At 50.8% G+C, this 21,951-nt stretch overlaps 1 protein-coding gene across 2 annotated transcripts in view; it reads right to left on the bottom strand.

Moving 5' to 3' along the window:
* Positions 1-1,826: 1,826 nt before the first annotated feature.
* Positions 1,827-21,951, bottom strand: part of ERMP1 (endoplasmic reticulum metallopeptidase 1) — a 40,483-nt gene continuing 20,358 nt past the window's right edge. Inside the window, exons 9-15 of one of the 2 annotated variants that reach the window (XR_014301564.1) lie at positions 20,307-20,481; positions 19,753-19,943; positions 16,109-16,261; positions 13,608-13,810; positions 12,938-13,027; positions 4,741-4,904; positions 1,827-4,632 (exon numbers count right to left, since the gene is read on the bottom strand). Coding sequence is in view for 1 of the 2 variants with exons in the window: in XM_082694276.1 (XP_082550402.1) it covers positions 4,468-4,632; positions 4,741-4,904; positions 12,938-13,053; positions 13,608-13,810; positions 16,109-16,261; positions 19,753-19,943; positions 20,307-20,481 (1,167 nt within the window). In the remaining variant the exon portion in view is untranslated. Of the gene's footprint in view, positions 4,633-4,740; positions 4,905-12,937; positions 13,054-13,607; positions 13,811-16,108; positions 16,262-19,752; positions 19,944-20,306; positions 20,482-21,951 lie in introns of both variants that reach the window. The other variant, XM_082694276.1, reaches the window with a different exon arrangement.

Genomic DNA, 21,951 nt, shown 5'->3' with positions numbered 1-21,951 from the left:
CCTGTGGGCTTCCTTCTCATGGGCGTCTCGTGTAAATGGAATCCTCGATCAGGGGCTTTTTCTGTGGCTTCTTTCACTTCGCAGGACATTTTCAAGGTTCATCTTTGTACATTAGTAGTCATTCCTAGCCTAAGTTCCACCTTCTGGATATACTGGTTTATTTATCCGTTCACCAGTAGAGGGCCGTTTGGGTGGTTACTACTCTTTGACAGTCATGAACATTCCCGTACAAGTTTTCAGTTCTCTCTAGAAGGGAGCAAGCTTGGTCACGTACCTGGTTAACGTTTTGAAGAAATGCCTAAGCGCATTCCCAAGTGCCTGCGCCGTGTTCCACGCGCCCTAGCGGAGGCGGCGGGCTCTGAGTTCTCCCCTCAGCCCTGGTTGCTGGCAGTGGTTTTGGTTACAGCCGCCTGAGTCGTGCAGGAAGCCGGGCGTCATTGTGGCGTAGGTGAGGGTTTGCGTGGCGGCGAGTCTCTTCATAGTTATTAGCCATTTGCGTATCTTTAGAGAAAAATGCCCGAATCTGCCCGTTTCACAGTTGGGTCATTTATCCTTTTATGGTTGACTTACAAGATACTAGACCCTTATCAGATAGGATTTGCAAGTGTTTTCTCATTCCTAAGGCTTGTGACTTTTGGGATGGTCCTTTGAAACATAAAAGTTTTTCATTGGGGGAAGTCTAACTTCCTCTCTGGTTGCTTGTGCTTTGGTGTATGTGAGGAACCACTGCTTAGGGTTACTGGCGACCTGTGCCTCTGTTTTCCTCCGAGAGCTTTTAGTTTTTTACAGTTTTAGCTCCTATTTAGGTCTTTGACCCATTTTGAGGTTTGGGTTTTTTTTGTTTTGTTTTTGCATTCGGTGCGAAGTGAGGGGTCTTTATTCTGTGTGCGGATATTCGGTTGTCCCAGCACCATTTACTGAAAAGGGCTTTTTTTTCCTCATTGAATTGCCAGAAAAGATATTTGACTGTAAACATGGATTTATTTGTGGACTCTCTATTGTGTATCAATCTCGCTTCTTACTGCCAGTACCACGTGGTCTCGGTTACTATCCCTGCTTTGTGGGAAGTTCTGAATATGTGACTCGTAAGTTGCTGTTCGGTCTGTTGCGGGTCCCTTGCATTTCCCTATGACTGTTAGGATTAGCTTGTCAGTTTCTGCACTTAAGAGCTGGGATTGTGTTCAATTTGCAGATCAATTTGGAGAATACGGCCATCCTAAGTCAATCCCCAAACATGGGATTTCTTTCAGCAGGGTTAAGTTCTAGTGTCAAAGTCCTGTACTTTTGTAAGCTTAGTCCTAAATATTTTATTTATCTTCTTGTTGTAGAATACAACTGCTTATCGGTGTATCGATAGCACTTCCTGTAACACTGCTGAATTCATGTATTAACATTTTTTTTTTGTGGATTCCTTAGGATTTGCTCTGTAAGTCTGTCCTTTCTCATCTGGAGGCATTTGTCAAACTGCCCTGGCCAGAGCCTCAGAACTGTACACAGTAGCAGTGGCCGTGGTGGACCTGCGGGTCGTCTTCTGACCTTACAGGGAAGCTCGCAGGCTTTCCTCACTGATGAGGTTAGCTGTGAATTTTCGTAGGAGGGAACTTCCTCACCCTGGTAAAGGTGCTCTGTCACTTGAGATGGTGTATCACGTCGACTTTTCAGGCATTAGACCAGCTTCTCATGCCTTGCTTAAATCCCACCTGGTCATGTATAGAGCCAGACTTGAAGAAATAGATCAGTACATTAAGGTTTTTACAAGTCAAATAAGGAATAAGAAAATATACTTCAGTTAGCTAAAATATTTTCCAAATGAAAAGAACCAGGCATAAAGAGGCCTAAATGCATTTTGGCTTTATTGGCCCTAAAAGGCTGCAAGGCGCGCACCGCACTGCTTGGAGGGACTTCACTGAGAAAGCAAAACGACTTGCATAGGAACCTGTTCTGGGGAGTGGCAGGGCCCCTGCCCTCTCCTTGGGTGGCGAGGAGAGAAAGGTGGGCCACCAGACATTTCTTCTCCCTGCCCCCACAGTCCTTCTGGATAAGCCCTTCAGTGATTTCGTCAATGGAGAGGATTTTTAACAAAACATGCACGAATTCATTCCACAGTAAAAAGCATCCCAGTATTTCTTCGTTGAGCTCTTTGCTCACATACCCGTTCTTACCCACATGAGCCACCCAGGTCTTTTAAAAGCAATTTTTTGTAAAGATTCAAAAAGGCTCTGTAGACTTGAAATAACTTCAAAGATGGGGATACAAAAGAACAAACAATAAAGATCTGGTTTTTCTGTTAAAGATACTAACTAGTAGGTTAAAAAGTGTATTTCAGTCATGTAAGGCAACAATTAATCCTCAGCAAGTAGCAGACCAGTGAAAAGAAAGACCGTCGAGCTTCCTAGGGCTTACTGAGCGGCTGCCTGGAGGCCCCCTCAGTGGAGGCATCGCAGCAATCCTGCCTCCTCGCTTCCGTCAGCTAAACTGTGGAAACAGAAACTTCATCCAACAGGCTTTCCTGTCAGACACAAGGTAAGTTTTAACCATTTTCTTCAAAACCACAATTGACTTTTTCACTGAATGTGCAGTACTGGGCTACTTCTAAATTCTGTAGGAAAAACTGCATTTGTTAGAATTTGGAAAGACCCGTTTAGAAGTGAGTTTCGAATGATGAGCTACTCCAGTCTGAGAGGCGGCCGCCTGCCCTGGCGCTGCACTCAGGGACGAGCACGTCTGCGGCAGAGATGCTGCTCACCGAGGAAAACAACGTGAGGGCCGCAAGAGAACCATGATTGTTACCGAAAGGGAATCACATCCTTTTCGAAGGGGAAAAAGCAACCTTCTCATACAGCGCCTGTCCTCACCGTGGGACTCCCCCTCCCATGAAGTCTGTTTCAGATCAACTACAGGGACAACAGAAACAGGCCTCTATTTTGAAATTCACTGAGCGATCACTTTCTGTCCACAACTCTGATTCTATACAAGCTACGAACACGGCAGTCCTTCCACACTGCCTGAAAAATTCGCAGGTTTGCCGGCCGGACTATACCAGGGGCCAGGGTACGGGGTTGGCGTCTGGCTCTGGCCGCGGCCCCGCTGGCTGTGCGGCCGGGTCACGCTGCAGGGCCCCGGGGTAGGCCGGCGGCGGCGGAGCGGGCCGGAGAAGGCGCACCGCGCCCGTCAGTCGCACGCAGCTGCGAGCACGTCCTCCTGCGATGCACACGTAGGTACCACTTTGTCTTACTATTGCTTTTCTTTAAAACGTCTTTTGGGCCTATGCTTGCTAACGTCCGAATCTGTCCAACCTTTTCAGTTTCTTGTGGAAAAAAGCAAGCTGGGAGAACTGACCCATCCGCGGCTGCGGCCAGGAAGCCCCGCGAGCCCCCGCCGTGCCGAGCCTCCCCAGCCACCTCTTGGAAGGGAGAAGCACCTGGAAGTCCTCGGCCCACCCCTCTGCAGGGTCCTGATACCAGCGGCTGCGGGGCCAGTGGCCTCATCACCGCGTAAGCCACCACCTGCGGCCCCCGGAAATGCGCTCTGCTGCACACGGAGAAACCAGACGAAACTTCGGACTCAGTGCCACAGGAAAATTATGCCCTAGAAGATGCACCTTGGATAACAACACGCCCATTAAATGAAGAGAATGTAAAATGCCCAGCCACGCCTCACCCTGCTCACTTATCGTCCCCCAAAGCAGCCACCACAGCAACCCCAGGCTCTGCGGACGGAATGGAGCTTGTGCGCTTGCACACAGGACATCTGGAGCCAGAAGAGCCTAGAAAAACCCCACAGGAAAGGTAGCGGAACGGATGCCCCGCTGAACCCGGAAGGTGGACGGGGAACAGGGAGACATCGGGCCGGGAAAGCAACTCAGGAAAGCACGGCGGCGGCGGCAGCTGTTAGGGACGCCGCAGCTTGGCACAGACTCTCACGTCGGGACCCCGGGCTGGGCTGCAGAGACCCCCGGCCCGCGGAGCTTCACGTCGTGCCTGGAGCGGCAGAGCTCTCGGCCCAGGCTGGGCCCCCCCACCCCCAGCCTTGCTGTACCTGCCCTGATCCCAATGTGAACTGATTTCAGCCACCGTCCTCTGCCAAGACATCTTGGGCTTCAGTCGGAAATGTCCGTTGTCCCATGAACGGTTCATGGTACCTTCTGTACCGTTCATGATCCTAAAGGGTAATAACTAAGTGGTTTATTGGCTTTTATCCTTAAGGTCCTAGAGGATGACTGACGGGTGTGGTGGTGCCCACTGCACGTGGGGGCCAGGAAGCCGGCGTTTCGAGAGTCAGAAAGGCCATGCGTCCCTACCCCACAGCAACACCGCCATGGCGCTTGGCCCTGAAGTGTGTCCGCCCACGAAGCTCTCCGAACGGGCGCTCGTTCAAGATCATGGCCTCACAAACCCCCACGTGATGCGGAGGAAAACCGCGTCCGGGGCATCCCACGGGGCAGGCACCGCGCGCCGCTCCAGCAGACTAGAACACGAAGAGGCTGTAGGTGCACACCCAGGCGGAGGGGAAGGTCCAGTCCGGGAACTTCTCTCTCAGAGCATCCAGCTCGGAGGACTTCTTATCTTCCCCAGAAAGGTAGTGGGCAGCAATGGCCACCGTGACCATTCCTTCAGGCCGCTCTTCCGAGACCTGGCAGAGAAAATTAGTTTAGTTCTCCGGCTGTAGGAAGGCCGAAAAACGATCCCAGACGCCACCGGGGTGCCTGAGGAGTGGCCGCAGCAATGCGGGAGCTCCCACCTGTACTTCTATCCAGAAGCGCCACGCGGAGGCCTGGAGCCCGTGGGAGTAAAACACGAAGTAGTCCCCTCCTTTACTTGTGACTGGGGTGCCGTTGCCAAGAGACCACTGAGAAAGCGTCGACCCTTTGTGGGTTCGAACGTAGAAGGACATGTGGCTCGGTCCTGTATGGAAGAGGAAGAAGAGGTCATCTCTCACAAAGCCCCGAGGAAAGCAGTGAACTCCCCACCGAACCAGACTAGGAAGGCCGCGCTGGCCTGCGTCTCCGCGCCGTGGGCACGCACTTGGGACAGTCGTGAGCGCCAGCAGGAAACGCCCAGAACCGACCGTGAGAAAACCTGTCGTTGAAACACGGAAGAATGTAGCACGCATGAGTCCTTCGAAAAACTAGAGAAAAAGCTTCACCTAACCAAGAGGTGACTTCAAGAGCTGCCGCAAAAGAGACCCGAACACGTGACAGGGCTGGAAGCCAAGATACCACGCAGCCAGCGCAGGGAGGGAGGGAGGCGGCAGGTCCGCAGACTCGTAGGGGCGAGGCCACTCAGCACTAGAGAGTAACAGGTGACATAACATGTGGTCAAAACAAAAAGGTAAGCTTTCATAAATGCCAGAAAATACTTCTTTTAGTTAAAGAGCAAAAAGGACCTACAAAAAGAAAGTAGCAAACCACAAAGTGGAGACCAAATGCATTGGTCATAAAAAATAAATGGGAAAGGACCTAATCCGCAACTAGAAGGGAAAAAATTTCAACTTCGCCTAAAAAGCCAGATCCAATCATTTACTGTATTCAAAAAGTATACTTAAAAGAGACTCAGGAAGGGTATCGATAGCAGTATGAACAAAGTGGACACAGTTTTTTAAAAGATCTTTTTAGGGCAACCTGTGGCTCGGTTAAGCCTCTGCCTTCAGCTCAGGTCATGAGCTCAGAGTCCTGGGATCAAGCCCCGCATCAGGTACCCTGCTTCTCCCTCTGCCCCTCCCCACTGTTTATGCTCAATCTCAAATAAAATCTTTCCAAAAAAACAGGATTTGAGACAAAAACATTACATACAAAAAGGTACTTTATGGGGCACCTGGGTGGCTCAGTGGGTTGATAAGCCTCTGCCTTCAGCTCAGGTCATAGTCTGAGGGTCCTGGGATCGAGCCCCACATTGGGCTCCCTGCTGAGCCCCTCTGTGATCTCTCTCTGTCAAATAAATAAATCTTTAAAAAAATTTTTAAAAGGTACTTTATAATACCTAAAGCTGTGAATTCTATCAGGTGACAGCAACTGCTTGATAAAGTAAAACTACAGGAGATGCAGACAGACCCAAGTAAGAGACCGTGATAGTCCACTGTCCTACAAAACATGAGGTGAACAAAAAGGATATAAAAAGACCAAAACAAGTGATCAGTAAAGTAGATCTTATGGGTAGATATACCCAACTTGAGAAGATAAAGTCTGCATTATCGGCGTGTACAGTGGGCACAAAACATTCATACACTATTAGCTTATAAAGGAAATAAAATATTTCAATTTTATAGAACTGATAAGTAAAACTGGTGATAACTTGGTAAAGCTTGAAATTATCAACAACAAAACAAAATGGCCTTCTACCTGCAAATTTTTAAAGTCTACGTAAAGACTCAGGGTCGCTAAGTCCTTTAAGGGTCTGTTGGTTTCTGCTCAGGTCATGGTCTCATGGGTTATGGGACCAAGCCTGTGCTGGGCTTCCTGTTCAGTGGGGAGTCTGCTTGCGATTCTCTCTCTGCCTCTGCCTCTCCCCCTGCTTGGGTGTGCTCTCTCAAATAAATATAAAAGAGACTCGGGTTTAAGAAGAAATTCAAAAAAAATTACAGGACGTTTTTGTAAATAATGAAAATATTAAACTACTGGGTACACTTAAAAAGGCAGGAAACCCCATAGCAATAAATGTTTTTTCAGTAAAATTAAAAATGACAACAAAGAGGAAAAGAAAATCTTACAGATAAAGCAAAAAGCAGAAATCAAATAAAGAATGAGAATAAAACAGATGTAACTTAGTGAGAAACATTTTTAAAATTAACTATTAGCTAACTTGGTTAAGAAAGCAGCGAGGGGGGGTGCCTGGGTGGCTCAGGGAGTTAAGCCTCTGCCTTAACTTCCTAGTGGAAACAACAGCATTATCCAAAGACTGAAGGAAGAAAAATCCTATGGTTCTCTTTATACATTCTGAAAAAAGCCTTTCCCAAAATTAAAACCTATTCCTTATGAAAACACAGGAGGCAGGACTGCCCATAAATGCTCGCCGCCCAGCGCCGGGCAGCACTGCACACCCGCGCGCTACGAACGCAGCGCCGCCCCCATCACGCCACATCACCGCGGGGCAGCACCAGCCGCTTACACGTCAGTCACAGGCCTGAGAACAGGTCAAGAAGACAGACTGTATTTGCAGAAGATACACAGCGGTCAGCAAGCTAGACTTGAGGTCTGTTTGTAAGACTTCGGATTAAGAATGGTTTTTATGGGGCGCCTGGGTGGCTCAGTGGGTTAAGCCGCTGCCTTCGGCTCAGGTCATGATCTCAGGGTCCTGGGATCGAGTCCCGCATCGGGCTCTCTGCTCAGCAGGGAGCCTGCTTCCCCCTCTCTCTCTCTGCCTGCCTCTCTGTCTGCTTGTGATCTCTGTCAAATCAACAAATAAAATCTTAAAAAAAAAAAAAAGAATGGTTTTTATGTGTTTAAAAAGTAGTTAAGGGGTGCCTGGGTGCCTCAGTTGGTTAAACATCTGCCTTCTAGTCAGGACGTGATCTCAGGGTCCTGGACTGGAGCCCCATGTCTGCTTCTGCCCTTCCCCTGCAATCATGCTCTTTCACGCTCTCAAATTTAAACGTCTTAAAAAAAAAAAAAAAAAGAAAAAGCAGCTAATAAAAAAATCTACAATAGGGAAATATAGCAAAGCCCAAAAGTATTTACTGTCTGGCCGTTTAAAGGTTGGCGATTCCTGGTTTACATGGGGAAGCCTAGAGGAGCAATCATTAAATCAAAAAGTAAAAGATCGAATGCAAACAATGAATCATAGTCCAGTACATCAGAAACTAATGATGTACTATACGGTGACTAACATAATAAAAAAAGTAGAAGATTCAGTGAGATAGCAAGATACAAAATTTATATACAAAATTGACACATACAAAATATAACTAGTTAAGATAACAGTAGAGAAAGCCCCAATTTTAATAGCAACAAAAACTAGATGAGAAAAATCTTATTAACACTCCTGAAAGACACAAAAGTAGATGGGAACACATCTTGGACAGGATGATATTTTGTCAGCTCTCCTTGATTTATAAATTATGTTACTCCCCAAAATACCAATAAGCGATTAAGTTTTATGTCAGAGTTACAATACTAAAGTTCATATGGAAAAACAAACGTGCAAGAATAGCAAGGAAAATCCTGAAAAAAATTACAGAGGCTTTTAACCCTCGCAATCATTAAGTTAAAAGCTTCTATAATTAAAAATGTAATTAACAGATGCATAAACAGACCCACATATATATGGTCAAGTTTTTTTTCCTGATTTCTTGACATTTGTAATCACAAAACAGGGCAGGAAATATGTAACCTGCCTGCCAGGAACCTGAATTTTACTGGAATTCTCCAAATCATGCATGAAAGATAAAGTTTTGGATTTTTCTGTGCTTCCTTTTTACAAGCTGGTGGTTAAATACAAATCAGAAATAATTATTGGCATGAACAAGAAAAGCGGTTGGTACAAAATAAATTTATTTCCAATTAAATTTTAAAAGCTTAGAGAAAACAAAAGTATCCACCTTCAACCTTCAAAAGCATCAGTTGAGGCTCTTAATTCCCTGTAAGTGCTTTGTTCCATTGGTTAACTACCAAATTGTATTATTTCACTACCACCATCTTGTGTCCTTCAGTCTTCCTTACCAGATTTTCAAGTCCCTTCTGTGAATGAACTATAAATTTAATAACTTGCTTTTTATAGTAAATATGATGGCTATAGTCACCAAAAAAATACAAAAACCAAACAAGCTACTTGTGAAAGAGGAAGTTCAGTAAAAAGTGGGCGGAGTTGAGGTATATACAATCCAATAACTTTGACAAAGACGCCAAAGCAATTCAATAGGGTAAAGGTTAAATCTTTTTAACAGATGATGGTAGAACAACTGTATATCCATAAAGAAAAAAAAAAAAAAAAAACCTCACACCATATGCAAAATTAATTCAACGTACATTATAGGCCTAAACTAACAGCTAAAGCCATGAAGTTTCTAGAAGGAAAAATGAGTGTCTTTGTGGCCTCTGGGTAGACAAGATTTTCTTAGAGAGGATACATACAGCACTAAATCTAAAGAAAAACCTGATAAATTGAAATTCATAAAAATTTAAAACTTCTGCACATCAAATGACCCCATTAAGAAAATGAATGGATAAGAAAATCTAGATATCTGATACATACATTCTTGATAAAGGACTATGATGTGGAACATATGCACTTCTGCAAACCAATAAGCCCAATTTTTAAAAGAGAAAAAGAAATGAAACAAGCCAAAGTAACGGAATGTCTTCCAGGAAGCACTTGGCAGAGTGGCCCACGTCTTCGGTCACCAGACCAGTGCAGGAGCTACTGCTGAAGGCCCCGCAGAAACCGTATGAGGGACAAGAAGAGCCAATACTGGGGAGAGTGTGGAACAGCTGGAATTCTCAGAGACTCCTTTTAGGGAACCAAATACTAATACTCAAAACAACACAGCTCAGTCTCAAAAACATGACGCTTCATGACCCAGACCCAGCATATGACGTACTGGAAAATTCCTTTTCTATGACACTCAAGAATGGTACAAAGGGAACACAGTGGGAACTTTTAAAGACGAACTTCTCGTGTTAGAGAATTCTCCAGAGAAACAGAACCAATCCTCAACACAGTATTAGCAAATCAAGTCCAACAATGCATAAAAAGAATTCTGTACTACAACCAGGGAGGGTGTATACAAGTTTGCATACAAGATTGGATCAGCCTCTGAACATCAGTTCCCGTAATCCATCACACAACAGACTAATGACGACAAAGAAAAGCATGTGACAAAATCCAACATCTGTTCCCAGTCAGAGTTCAGCCAACTAAAGCTAGAGGGGAGTTCCCTCAACCTTATAAAGAGCATCTACATGGGGCGCCTGGGTGGCTCAGTGGGTTAAGCCGCTGCCTTCAGCTCAGGTCATGATCTCAGGGTCCTGGGATCGAGTCCCGCGTCGGGTTCTCTGCTCAGCAGGGAGCCTGCTTCCTCCTCTCTCTCTCTGCCTGCCTCTCTGCCTACTTGTGATCTCTCCCTGTCAAATAAATAAATAAAATCTTTAAAAAAAAAAAAAAAAGAGCATCTACAGAAAACCCACAGCCTACAGGATACTCCGGAGAAATACGGCAGCTTTCCCACAGAGATCAAGAACAAGACAGTGGGGACGCCTGGGTGGCTCAGTGGGTTAAGCCTCTGCCTTCAGCTCAGGTCATGATCCCAGCGTCCCAGCCACATGGGGCTCTCTGCTCAGCAGGGAGCCTGCTTCTTCCTCTGGCTGCCTGTGCTCTGCCTGTGCTCACTCTGAGAAATAAATAAATAAAATCTTAAAAAAAAAAAAAAGAACAAGACCGTGATTGTCACTCTTACTACTCCTCTTAGCGCTCTTTTTCACAATACTGGAAGTCTTGGTTAATGCAGTAAGACAAGAAAAGGTAAGAAGTAAAAAAAAAAAGATTAAGAAGAAATAGCACTGTTTGCAGGTAACATGATCATCTGTACAGAAAATCCCAAAGAATCAACAAAAAACCTCCTGTAACTAATAAACAATGATGGCAAGGTTGCAGGATACAAAGTTAATAAACAAAATCAACTGTGTTCCTATAAACCATCAGTGAAAAATACTGTTTACATTAGCATCCCCAAAATGAAATACTTGGGTAGAAATCTAAAAAAAAGTCTTATGAAATATATGAGGAAAACTACACAATCTAGTCCTGAGGAAAGCAAACGAATAACAGTAAGTGGAGACCTATTCCACGTCAGCGAGAAACCACTAAGGTGCCATTTGCCCCTGCTTGAGCTGTAGATTACAGTGCGGCTCCAGTCAGCATCCCAGAAAGTTCTGTCGTGGATCTCAACAAACTGATATATGGAGAGACAAAAGACAAGCAACATTCAGAAGAATAAAGTTGGAGAGGATGGATACTACCCACTTTCAAGACTTGACCAAGCGCGCACCAGAATGGCCAGAGAAAACAGAACAGAACAGAGAGCCCAGAACTGGACGGACGCAAATACAGTCAACTGCTGTCTGACAGCGTGACAGAGGTCACGCGGTAGAGCCAGGAGGTCACGCGGTAGAGCCAGGACATTCCTCATCACAACACGGTACTGGAGCAGCTAGAAATCCACATGCAAAAAAAAAAGAATCCTACACTCAGACCTTACATCTGTCACAAAATTAACTCAAAATGGCTCTCTCGTGGCTCTAAATAGAAAACACAAAACCAAACTTTTAGACGACACAAAAATCGTAACCCATCGGGGCGCCTGGGTGGCTCAGTGGGTTAAGCCGCTGCCTTCGGCTCAGGTCGCGATCTCAGGGTCCCGGGATCAAGCCCCGCATCGGGCTCTCTGCTCAGCGGGGAGCCTGCTTCCCCTCTCTCTGCCTGCTTCTCTGCCTACTTGTGATCTCTCTCTCCCTGTGTCAAATAAATTAATAAAATCTTAAAAAAAAAAAAACAAAATCATAACCCATCAAAGAAAAACTGATCTCACTGGACTTCATTAACTTTAAAAACTTATGTTCTGTGGGAAACACTCTTGAGAGAATGAAAAGACAACCCCAGATTGGAAGAAAACATTTGCAAAGCACTTATCTGATCTAAAGGACTCCATCCATACGCACAGAGAACTCTTAAATTTGAACAAGTCAGACCACCCAGTTAACAGACAGACACCTCACCAGGAGTGACACTCAGATGGCAAGTAACCTGGGAAAGGATGCTCACACCGTAGGTCAATAGGGAGCGACCCACGGAAGGAGCACGACCCAGCACTACCGGTCCAGCAGCGCGGCTAGGATCCTGACAGCGACCGCTCTGAGCGCTGCAGGGCGGGCAGTGGGGCGCAGGCACGCTGGGAGAGGCTGCCCATGTCGCAACAGTAAATACAGGCCAACCACACGCTCTAGCAACTGCACTCCTAGGTTTTTATCCAGGTGAGCTCAAAACGCATCTAGACGAAAACCTGCAAACAAATGTTTACGGCAGCTTAATTCACAATTGCCAAATGGAAGCAACCAGGCGGCCTGTCCCTCTGCAGGGGGCACGGCCGGGGCGCAGCCACATCACTGCGGAGCGGTGGGAAGAAACGGAGGCTCTCGCGCCCCAATGACACAAAGGCTCGGAGATGCGGACTGCTAAGCAAGGAGGACTACGAACCGTCTGACTGCAGCTACACGACACTCCAGGAAAGACAAGACAGTAGAAATGGTGACAAAGTCCGAGTTGGCCAGAGGGAGCGGGGACGAGGGACGGAGGGCGGGCGCCCGGGCTTCTCAGGGCAGGGAATCCGATCTACTCTGTGATCCGGTGGCTGCGAGACACCACTCACTGGTCCCAGAAAACTCCCAGAACCAGGCAACACACAGAGTGAACTGCGCCTTCGCGCAAACCACAGACTTCAGTTACTGGTCATGTGTAGCAGTGTGGGCTCGTCCACACTAGAACTGCAACTCCCTCCGAGAACACGATGTTAATAAGGCAAGCAGGGGGAGGGGAGCTCTGCTTTCTGCTCAGTTGTTCTGTAAACCTAAGACCACTCTAAAAAAATAAAGTCTTAAATTCAAGTGCTCTTTTAAAAAAGGAGGGGGGCGCCTGGGTGGCTCAGTGTGGCTAAGCCTCTGCCTTCAGCTCAGGTCATGATCTCAGGGTCCTGGGATCGAAACCTGCATCGGGCTCTCTGCTCAGCGGGGAGCCTGCTCTCCCCGCCCCCCCCACCCTGCCTGCCTCTCCGCCTACTTGTGATCTCTGTCAAATAAATAAAATCTTAAAAAAAAAAAAGAAACAAACTTCAAGTGCTCTTAGAAACACAATAAAGTTCTTCCTAAGTCACTAGTCACTACCATTTATGGAAAAAAAATACATATTTTAAGAATTTAAAAAGTGAAACAGAGAAGAAAACATTGTCCTCTTACCTGTGGCTTCAAATGTCAGCTTCACAGAATCCCAGGGTGTCTGTTCTTTGGACACAAGTCTGAAATGAGCCGGATCTCCTGGAGAAACTTCTGGGGCAGGAAGATACCAATTTTTCCTATTTGGAAAGGTAGCTTCAATATTTAGGACGCTTAATTTTAGTTGAAAGCTCTCTCTAACTCACTGAAGTGGTCTGAATATACGACTCACATTTTGGGATATGAAAATAATCTCTGACGGTAAAATCATGCTAATTACTCTAAAAGCCCATCACTGTGTAATAAAACCTTCCCCAAATTACGAACAAGGGGTCCGAGGTGGTCTAGATTCCATCACCCATCCTGTTCCTTCTTATCCAGCCCCTTACCACCAAACCTCGAACATCCCAGAAATCTAAAACCGTCCGCATGAATGCTTCACTGCGACCTTTCAAACCGTCAGGCCTCCCGAGAGGACCAGCCTCTGTCACAACTACTCCGGTTTCTAGAAGGACTTCCCAGATTTGAGGCCACCGTCAACTTCCGAGTGCTCTGTCCCGCTGAAGAAGGGGAACTTTGGCCGTGACGGTCACCGCACACATGGCACTTGCCGTCAGGTTAACTGCGTAAGGGCCGACCCGTGGCAGCGGGGCCGGCGCCACCCCGAGGGCCAGCAGCACACGAGGGAACCGACCTGATGAGGAAGTGCACCGGGAGGTACCACGGGAAGCCACACAGGGGCGCGTCCTCCTCACAGTGAGCTCGGATGGTGTCGTTGATCTCAGGAATGTGAGGCGTGATGTGCGACATGCCCGTGTAGTCGAACCCGTTGATCCATATGCCGGAGTCCCGCTTAGTGACGTTTCCGTCCAGGCCGTGGAACGTTCTAGTCACGTGCTGCGAAGAACAGAGCCGTGGGACGGAGACCGCCTGACCCCTTGACCGCACCCGCGCTCGGGCGGCACAGAATGCGCCAACGGGAGGATGCGGGGGCCACAGAGCCCCTCCCGCGCTGCTGGGGGGCACGGCGGGCCCGGCCACCCCAGGGCCCAGCTCAGCGTCACCTAAACACGCACAGGCCCGGCCGGCCCTTCCGCTCCCGCAGGGGACCCGAGAGAACAGCCGGCCGGGGCCGCGCACGGATCCAGCACCGACCCCGGCAGCGAAAACTGCGAACACGCGGCCGCCCAGCAGCAGGGGCAGCGGCGGGGGCACCCGTCGACGAAGGACCGTGACGCGCGTCCGTAAGGAAGCTTCCCCCACGCTGCTGGGCAGGACACAGCCAGTCACGAAGGACCATTTATGGCTTTGTCTTTTCAGAGGCTCAAAAAGAGGCAAACTCTGTCTTCCTGTCTAGGGCTCCACAGGAACGTGGTCAAGAAAAGGTACTAACTCCCTCCCAACTTCACAACTGTATTTCGGGGGCGGGGGGAGGGGCTGGGATCAAGAAGGGGACACTCGGGTCTTAGCAGGTACTTCTGTTCTTTCCTTTAAACTCGAGGATGAGGAGCGCCTGGGTGGCCCAGTGGGTTAAGCCTCTGCCTTCGGCTCAGGTCATGATCTCAGGGTCCTGGGATCGAGCCCCGCATCGGGCTCTCTGCTCAGCAGGGAGCCTGCTTCCTCCTCTCTCTCTCTGCCTGCCTCTCTGCCTACTTGTGATCTCTCTGTGTCAATAAATAAATAAAATCTTTAAAAAAATAAAAAATAAACTCGAGGATGAATATACAAAGTGTTACTGTTTCTTACAAGTACATTTACATACGAAATTTCATTAAAGCCTTTCTGAAGACCTATTTCAGATTGAAAAGACAGGGACCTCAGAACTCCGTTTAGGCGAAGGCTGCGAACAAAGCCGTTCTGAGAGACACACTCTGCTTTCAGTGCGCGGCCTGAAGCCCCTCCCGAGCAGAGACACCCCCCCACGCACGCCCGATGACACACGTGGGCACCACGTTGCATCCAGCGCAGGGGAAAGCCCCGAGCCCATCAAGCAGGAAGAGAGGACGGCGTGGGGGGCGGGGGACTGGAGCCCACAGGCCACGCGGCCACCACGCTACTTGCACAGGCCATGCTCACCTGAGGAGGTGCCGTCCGGGGCCACCTGTGTGCCACAAAACGGCGGGGACAGAGGCCAGCGGCTGGCAGAGCCCCAAGTACTTCTTACCTGACCCTCTTCGGGGAAGGCATGCCCACTTCCGGCACGGGGGAAGAAGAGAACCCCAGCAAAGCAGAATGGGAGTTTTTAAAAATAAAAATGTCACTTTTCCTTACTAATGTAATTATAAAAATTCAGCAAGTCGCTGAAAACACACTGACTCTCCTAAAAGTGAGCTGTTCTTCATTCATGGTTTTGTAAGTTGTCAAGACTGTCACATAAGGCCTATCGCTGCGTCCTCCAGGACGTCCGGTAACGAGGAACAGTGGCCCTTCGTCAGCACCTCCTCCCTCGTAACCGACCTTCGAGTGTTACTGTTACTCCTTCAAGTCCCTGAGTAGTTCCTGGCTTACGGTTCTTGGCTTTTCTTTATTTTTAAGATTTGTTTGTAGAGTAGAGTCTACACCTCATGCGGGTGTAGACCCACGTCTAGGAACCCATGACCCCGAGCCCCCGAGTCGTGTGCCCTCCTGGTCCAGCCAGCCGGGTGCCCGCGGTGCGGCCGGCCCCTCCGCTCCTCGGCTGCGAGAGGAGGCCGGCAAATAGGGCAGCTCGGCGCGTTCTCCGGCCTTCCGGCGCCAGCTTCAAACAGTGCCGAAAACCTAAAACGCACAGAAGCTCTAAAGCCCGTGTTACTGGCCCCTTTCTACGCTCTTACATTTCCATTAGGACATCCTCCCTCACAGACGACCTACGACCACTGTTACGGGCGTTTGAAACCAGCCGTCGGGCTTCGCGGCTGAGTTCAGATTTCTGCTCAGCCTGCGGACGCCCCCCCAGTCCGTCCTTCCGAAGCTCACCAGTCCCGGCAGACCTGCGCGGCCTTCTCCAGCGCCGCGAGTCTGGGACGTGCACAAGAACGAAGCAAGCGGACGCGTCCCGGCCGGGCCCCCGGGGACGCGAGGGTCGCGGAGCAGCAGGCCTCGGGTCACCCCCCGCCCCGCCGCGCTCGGCGGCCGGGAGCAAGCGCAGGCCCCGCCGATGCCCGCAGCCGAGCCCCACGAGGCCGCCCCGCAGACCGTCGGCGACGCGGCACTTACCTGCAGAAACACCCGCTTGGGCTTGGGGCTGGCGGGCTGCGAGCTGTAGGGGAAGAAGGCGCCGCCGCACACCAGGAGCAGCGTGACGGCGCACACGGTCGCCAGCGCCAGCAGCGTCTTCCGGGTGCTCTCGGCCAAGTAGACGAAGCTGATCTGCGAGACGGGACGGGTCAGGAGCCGAGCCGCGCGCCCGCGGGCACACGCGAGCCGGCCGCCACCCCGGAGCTGTCCCCACGCCACACCCGGGGGACGGGCGCTGCCTCAGGGGCTCCGGGCCGGAGCCCATGTAAACGAGGGGAGCCCCAGCGCCCACAAACCCTCGAGAGGGGAAAGGACACAGAGATGGGGTCTCGGGTCGGTCGGCAGAGACAGCACGACAGACACAGCGCCGTGAAACCGGGACCTTCCTTCGCTTCTGTCAGGGCCCCCCGTCGGCCGCGGCCCGGGAGACGCCACTGATTACCAAGCGTCACCCCACGGGGCTCTCCTTGAAGAACCGGAGCTGAGACCGGGCGCATCCGCACGCCCGTTCCCAGGGGACCAAGTTCGGCTCCGGATGCTCTGGCGTCCGCCTCGCTGCTGGCTGCGTCCCCACTCGCACCTCGACACCCGCCGGGTCGCCGCACGGGGCCCTTCGGGGCTGGGTGAGCAGAGCGGACCGGGCTGACGGCAGGCCTGGGCCCGGGCGGGGGCACCTCACACGTCCCACACCCGCTTCCACGAGCCCTTCGGTGGTCGGGAAGTCACCGTCCCCTGTGGGGGACACGCGTGACTCACAGAACCACCCTCAGATCCCTCGGGGGCTCGGAAGGGGCCACGCTGACCCCATCCCAGCTCCCCGTGCCTGGTCCCCCTGGTCACCCACCCTCCAGGGCTCCACGCGTAGAGCATGACTGTGGAGAGACTTCGGTGGAAATGAAAATGAGAAATCGCTCTACTACACCGAACACCGGGCACCAGCGTCCCCTCGGGGTCCGCTCCAGCGACACGGTACTGGCCTCAGGGCAGTGATCTTGCGTTTCTACACAGTAAGCACGGAAACCAGACCACCCCCCAGCAGCCAAGGCAGGGAGTTAGCAAAACCACACTCGCACCTGTCTGTCCCTCACTGTCCCGGCAGTCGTACGATTTTACGGTGTGACTCCGCAGAGCAGCGTCAGACACCCCGCCACGCGGTGACTTCCCCTCCGCCGGAGGCTGCCCCGCTTAGGTGTCGAGAGTCTTGCAGGTCAGAGAAAGACCTCGCCGTCAGAGGCGGTGGCTCCTGCCACCCCCACCCAGCCACCTTGCAAGATGTCCTAAAGCTCCGTGCCAGCTACCCTGTCCCATGCCACACACACTCCTCAAGCCACGAGGCTCGTCGGCTGCCCCTGCCACGTGTCTCCAGGAGGCAGTCTGGTAACGGGCGGTGAGCGCGATGCAATCACGGGGGGGGGGGGGGGGGGGCGGGGACACAACAATGTGTCTGAATTCCAGCACCTCCGATTTCACTCTTATTTCTGCCTTAAATGTGACATCCCTCACTCTAGATTCCCAAACATGTGCAAAATGAAGCAAAGAGATGCGTGCGAAGGGTCTAGGCATTGTCCAGGGCTGCCGTCTTGCTCCCCAAGGTCACTCGGCAGCAGTCTCATTCAAGCAGGACAACCCCAGGGACACCCGCTGCCCCACCACCAGACAGGCGCGTCACTGCTCCCTAGCAAACAGACTCAGTGGACCCCCAAGGACCAAAAAAAGAAGAGCTCTGTGAAATCTGCATTACGCTTTCTGTCCCCCAGCGCGGAGCCCAGGCTGCCTCTTTTGGGCCCCCCCAACCCCACTCCAACACCATGCCCTGGAGGCAAGTCAAGGAGCAGACGCCACCCACCCACGCCACCAGTGGCGCGGCCACCTTGCATTCTGATGAAAAGTAAATGAGCTTCCAATGCATTCCAAGAGGCACGCTCCAGAAGCTTTTCTAATAAAATATAATTCAGAAAACTATACATTTTAATCCTCTCTCCATGGTTTCCAGGATTCCCATACTCAGGGGTCACTTTCCATTTCCACGGTGAAGCTGTCAGAGTTTTTAGTCTGTCCCGTTCCACACGGGACGGAACTAAAATGCCCCCTATTTTGGCCATGGCTTCTGAGCACTAACAACTTCCACCCACTGACGGCGGGACCCAGCTCAGGACTCCTCCAACTCAAGATTACAACCTAACCTATGCATGATGAGCCCCGAACCGCTTCGGCCCTCACAGCAGCCAAACCCTCTAGCCACCTGCACAGAGAATTGAAAGGCTTAACGTTAAACCGAAAGAAGTAAACCCTGGAGGCGTCAAAGAACATTTCAGAATTCTCCATCCACCCCTGCACGTACCAGTAAGGACTGAATCGTTCCAGCAAAGTCCAAACGGCTGGAGTACTCAGACTTCCTTCCACCAGCCACACACAGGGGCCTGCAGAACCGCTCTCTAAGCCAGATGCCACTCTCCTGTCTAAGGGACGTGCGCCGAAGCTGCTGACCGTGCACGTGGCGTCCTTACACTCCGTCTCTAAACCCTCACCTCCACCTGACATGCCCTCCGCCGCAGTGACACGGAAAGACTCGCCATCGTCTCCATGAAGGAGAGAACTATGACAGAGTCACAACTGCTTTTTCTACTTAGTCCCCTAACCGCAAATCTTGGAGTGTACCTATGGGTATGCAGTCATCGCTTCGTATTCTCGGCAATTCCAGGAAAAGAGCCACACCCCAGAGAGCAGCCTCCATGAGAGGGGACAGGCCTGAGGTCCCCACTCTGAGGGCAGAACTCTGCCTGGAACCTGCTCCACCACGGGGTCCGGTCTTCCCTCGGGGGAGTCCCGGGGAGGAGTGGCAGGCACGGCAAAGGCAGAACTCTCCCTGCAAGGGCAGAGCACGGACAGAGCAGAAGGACAAGGCCTGTGACACTCTTGAGTCCTCAGTGTCCCTCACCCAAGGAGACAGGCCCCACTAGTGAAGACCGCGGCGCTAGCGGCCAGGCAGTCAGTTCAGTGACTGAGAGCTCTAAGAGCTCTAAGAGCACTAATAAAACCAACCACGTATTTACTAACATTTGTCTCTCAGTAGGAAGTTGAAAACACACTATTAGGAATCATTCTAAAAATCCACCATTTGGTGCGCCTGGGTGGCTCAGTGGGTTAAGCCTCTGCCTTCGGCTCAGGTCATGATCCCAGGGTCCTGGGATCGAGCCCCGCATCGGGCTCCCTGCTCAGTAGGGAGCCTGCTTCTCCCTCTACCTTCCCCCCAGCTCATGCTCACGCTCTCAAATAAATAAAAGCTTTAAAATTAAAAAAAAAATCCACCACCAAGCAGTCTCTATCATATCTTACGTGGTAGGCACTCTACAAATTCACATTCAGGTAGTTTGAAAGCTGTGAAGAGATATAACCAGAGGATCTGGGACGACAAGGAGGTAAAAAAACAAAACCCAAACAAACCCATTTCTCATCTTTTTACCACCAAACCCACATTCTACACACACAATCCCCATTTCTTTTGCACAGATGTTTCTCAATAAAATACAAGATTTCCCAGAATGTACTATAGCTAAACTCATCACATATTTATATGACAGATAAAGAAAGAAGAAAAAAATTTTTAAATGTTTTTTCCTTACAAAATAGGAGGAGAGGGTCATCGTACAACCAGCCAAAAGGGAAGCCAGCACGACGTCAGGGGGGATCTCCGAACCACTCCTTCCGAGGATGGGGGTAAACATCTCAAATACTGCCCAGATGAGGTACAGTGCATAAAGATAAGGAATAAACATCCCCAAAAGGTAAAAGGCAATAAACTTCCCTCGGGCACCTAGGGAAAAAGAGAAAACACACATCTCTGACATTCTACAGTGGGACCCAGATTCTATAGTACTGTGTGCGTGCGACAGAACGCTCATTCAGGGACACAGCATATGACCTATGTCGTTCAAGAACAATTAAATACGGGTAAAAACACAACAGAACACGTAGTACATGAGCTAATGTGTTCGTAAACACGAGCATGGCATGGGGTATGAGGTACAGGATGAGAACTTCTGTGATCTCAACACTGAAAAAAGCAATCAGCAACCATCTTGAAAGCCTACACCCAAAGATCACAAAATAGAGAAAGGGTCTTTCATAAGCATTTTTAAGGTATTTTCCCATTTGCCTCAAAACCGCAAATACCTACCATGCTGCTTCAAGTCTTTGTGTACGCAAAGCTTTGTGAGCAAGGGAAAGGCCACCCAGACGGCGCTAATGAACGCCGAGCACAGTCCTCGGTACGTGAGAGCTGTGAGGGAAACGCAGTGCACACACAGCGAGGTGTCAAAGAATACTTCTCCCAGATACCGGTCACTGGCATTCTGAAAGAAAGAAAAACACACCGCTGGTCTCACGCATGGGCCGTTTTCAAAGATCTTCTAACGCAGTATCATCTCCTGTGCGCAGAAGAGCTACGTCTGGTCTTAAACTTTAAGGAAGTGCCCAGGAAGCTACCTCCTGTCAGGACGGCTACCCGGGAAGGGGCATTTACTAGGACGGGGTACAAGCCGCTGACTCACGTGCAGCCTGTGCTCTCCCTCCACAGCCTCAAAGCAACCTTTGGAAAATTTGTAAAATAGAAGAAAGCACTCTCCTAAACACATGCACTCCTGTAACTTTTCTACTTATGCAACTTGCAAAGAACTCCAAGCCAAGGAGAGAAAGGACCTGTTCGGGCAGCTCGGCTGCCTCGATGCCCTGGATGCCCCCCGCAGCCCCTCTGGAGCCCCGGCCATGCAGTCTGGCTGGATTCCGGAGTCTTCTCTGCTTCCTGGGGGCCCTGGGTTGCGGCTCTGCCCTGTCCTGGCTTCCTGTGGCTTTTGCATTCATCAGCCTTAGCCCCACGTGTGGGCTTGGAAGTCCGCGGACTCTGGCACAGCCCCTGGAGCCGTCGGAGGGGAGCTGCCTGAGAGCTTAACACACCCCGACACCGCGGCCCCAGGGGCTCTGTCCACACAAACATCGGGGCTTGCCGTGCAGGGACCCCGCACTGGGACCGCCGGCGCTCGGGCGGTACCGTGAGAGCTTTCAGTGGCGTTTCCAAAACCTGTCCAGACGCCTCTGACAGACCCCCTCGGACAGGAAGAGCCACGCCGTGACACCCCTCCGCGTTCAACACAGTGTGAAGACACGCAGTCTTGAAAAATAATGTTAAAGGAAATAATTCTCAGACTCTACTTGAAGCCAAGTACCACTCAGCTGTTCGAAAACAGGTCTCAGCACTGCCAACCATACCCTACACCCCCACACTGTGGCCGGAGGTCACACAGACGCCCCCGGGACCGGGTCCCCTCTCCCCACGCTGCCCCCCACCCCGTCTCCCACCGCTCGTGTCTCCCAGGTCAGCTCACCGTCCTGCTCGGAAATGGTTACCGGCGGCCTCCTTCCGTCTCCGAGGCCACCTGCGGCCCCCCACTGGCCTGCCTGTCCGGTCACCGGGCTGTCATCAGCCTCATCTTCACCGCGCTGACCTGCTGCTGGGCTTGTGCTCGCCCACCTCTGACCACCCGGCAACCTGCTCTCTGCGCGTCACAAACCCGCTCCAGACGCCCTGCCTCCCTCACAAGCTTCCCCGACCGCCGCATCCTGCAGTCCCGCAGCGCTCCCCGCTGCCCCGTGTGCCGAAGCCCCAGACAAAGCCCCTCAAAGCCAGGGAGCACGCCCTGACCAGTCCCGGGACCACCAGCCCGGCACAGTGCCAGGCCCAGCCGGCACTCTATACACATTCCTCCTGCGCCATGTTCGGCCCTAAATTTTAGGATGAGGCATCCGAAACTAGTCAAAGTCACTGG

Source organism: Mustela nivalis (genome assembly GCF_964662115.1).
Source record: "Mustela nivalis genome assembly, chromosome: 13".
NCBI classification, from domain to species: domain Eukaryota; kingdom Metazoa; phylum Chordata; class Mammalia; order Carnivora; family Mustelidae; genus Mustela; species Mustela nivalis.
Note: the sequence above shows the minus strand (reverse complement) of the source record. Positions and strands in the feature narration are given on the sequence as shown.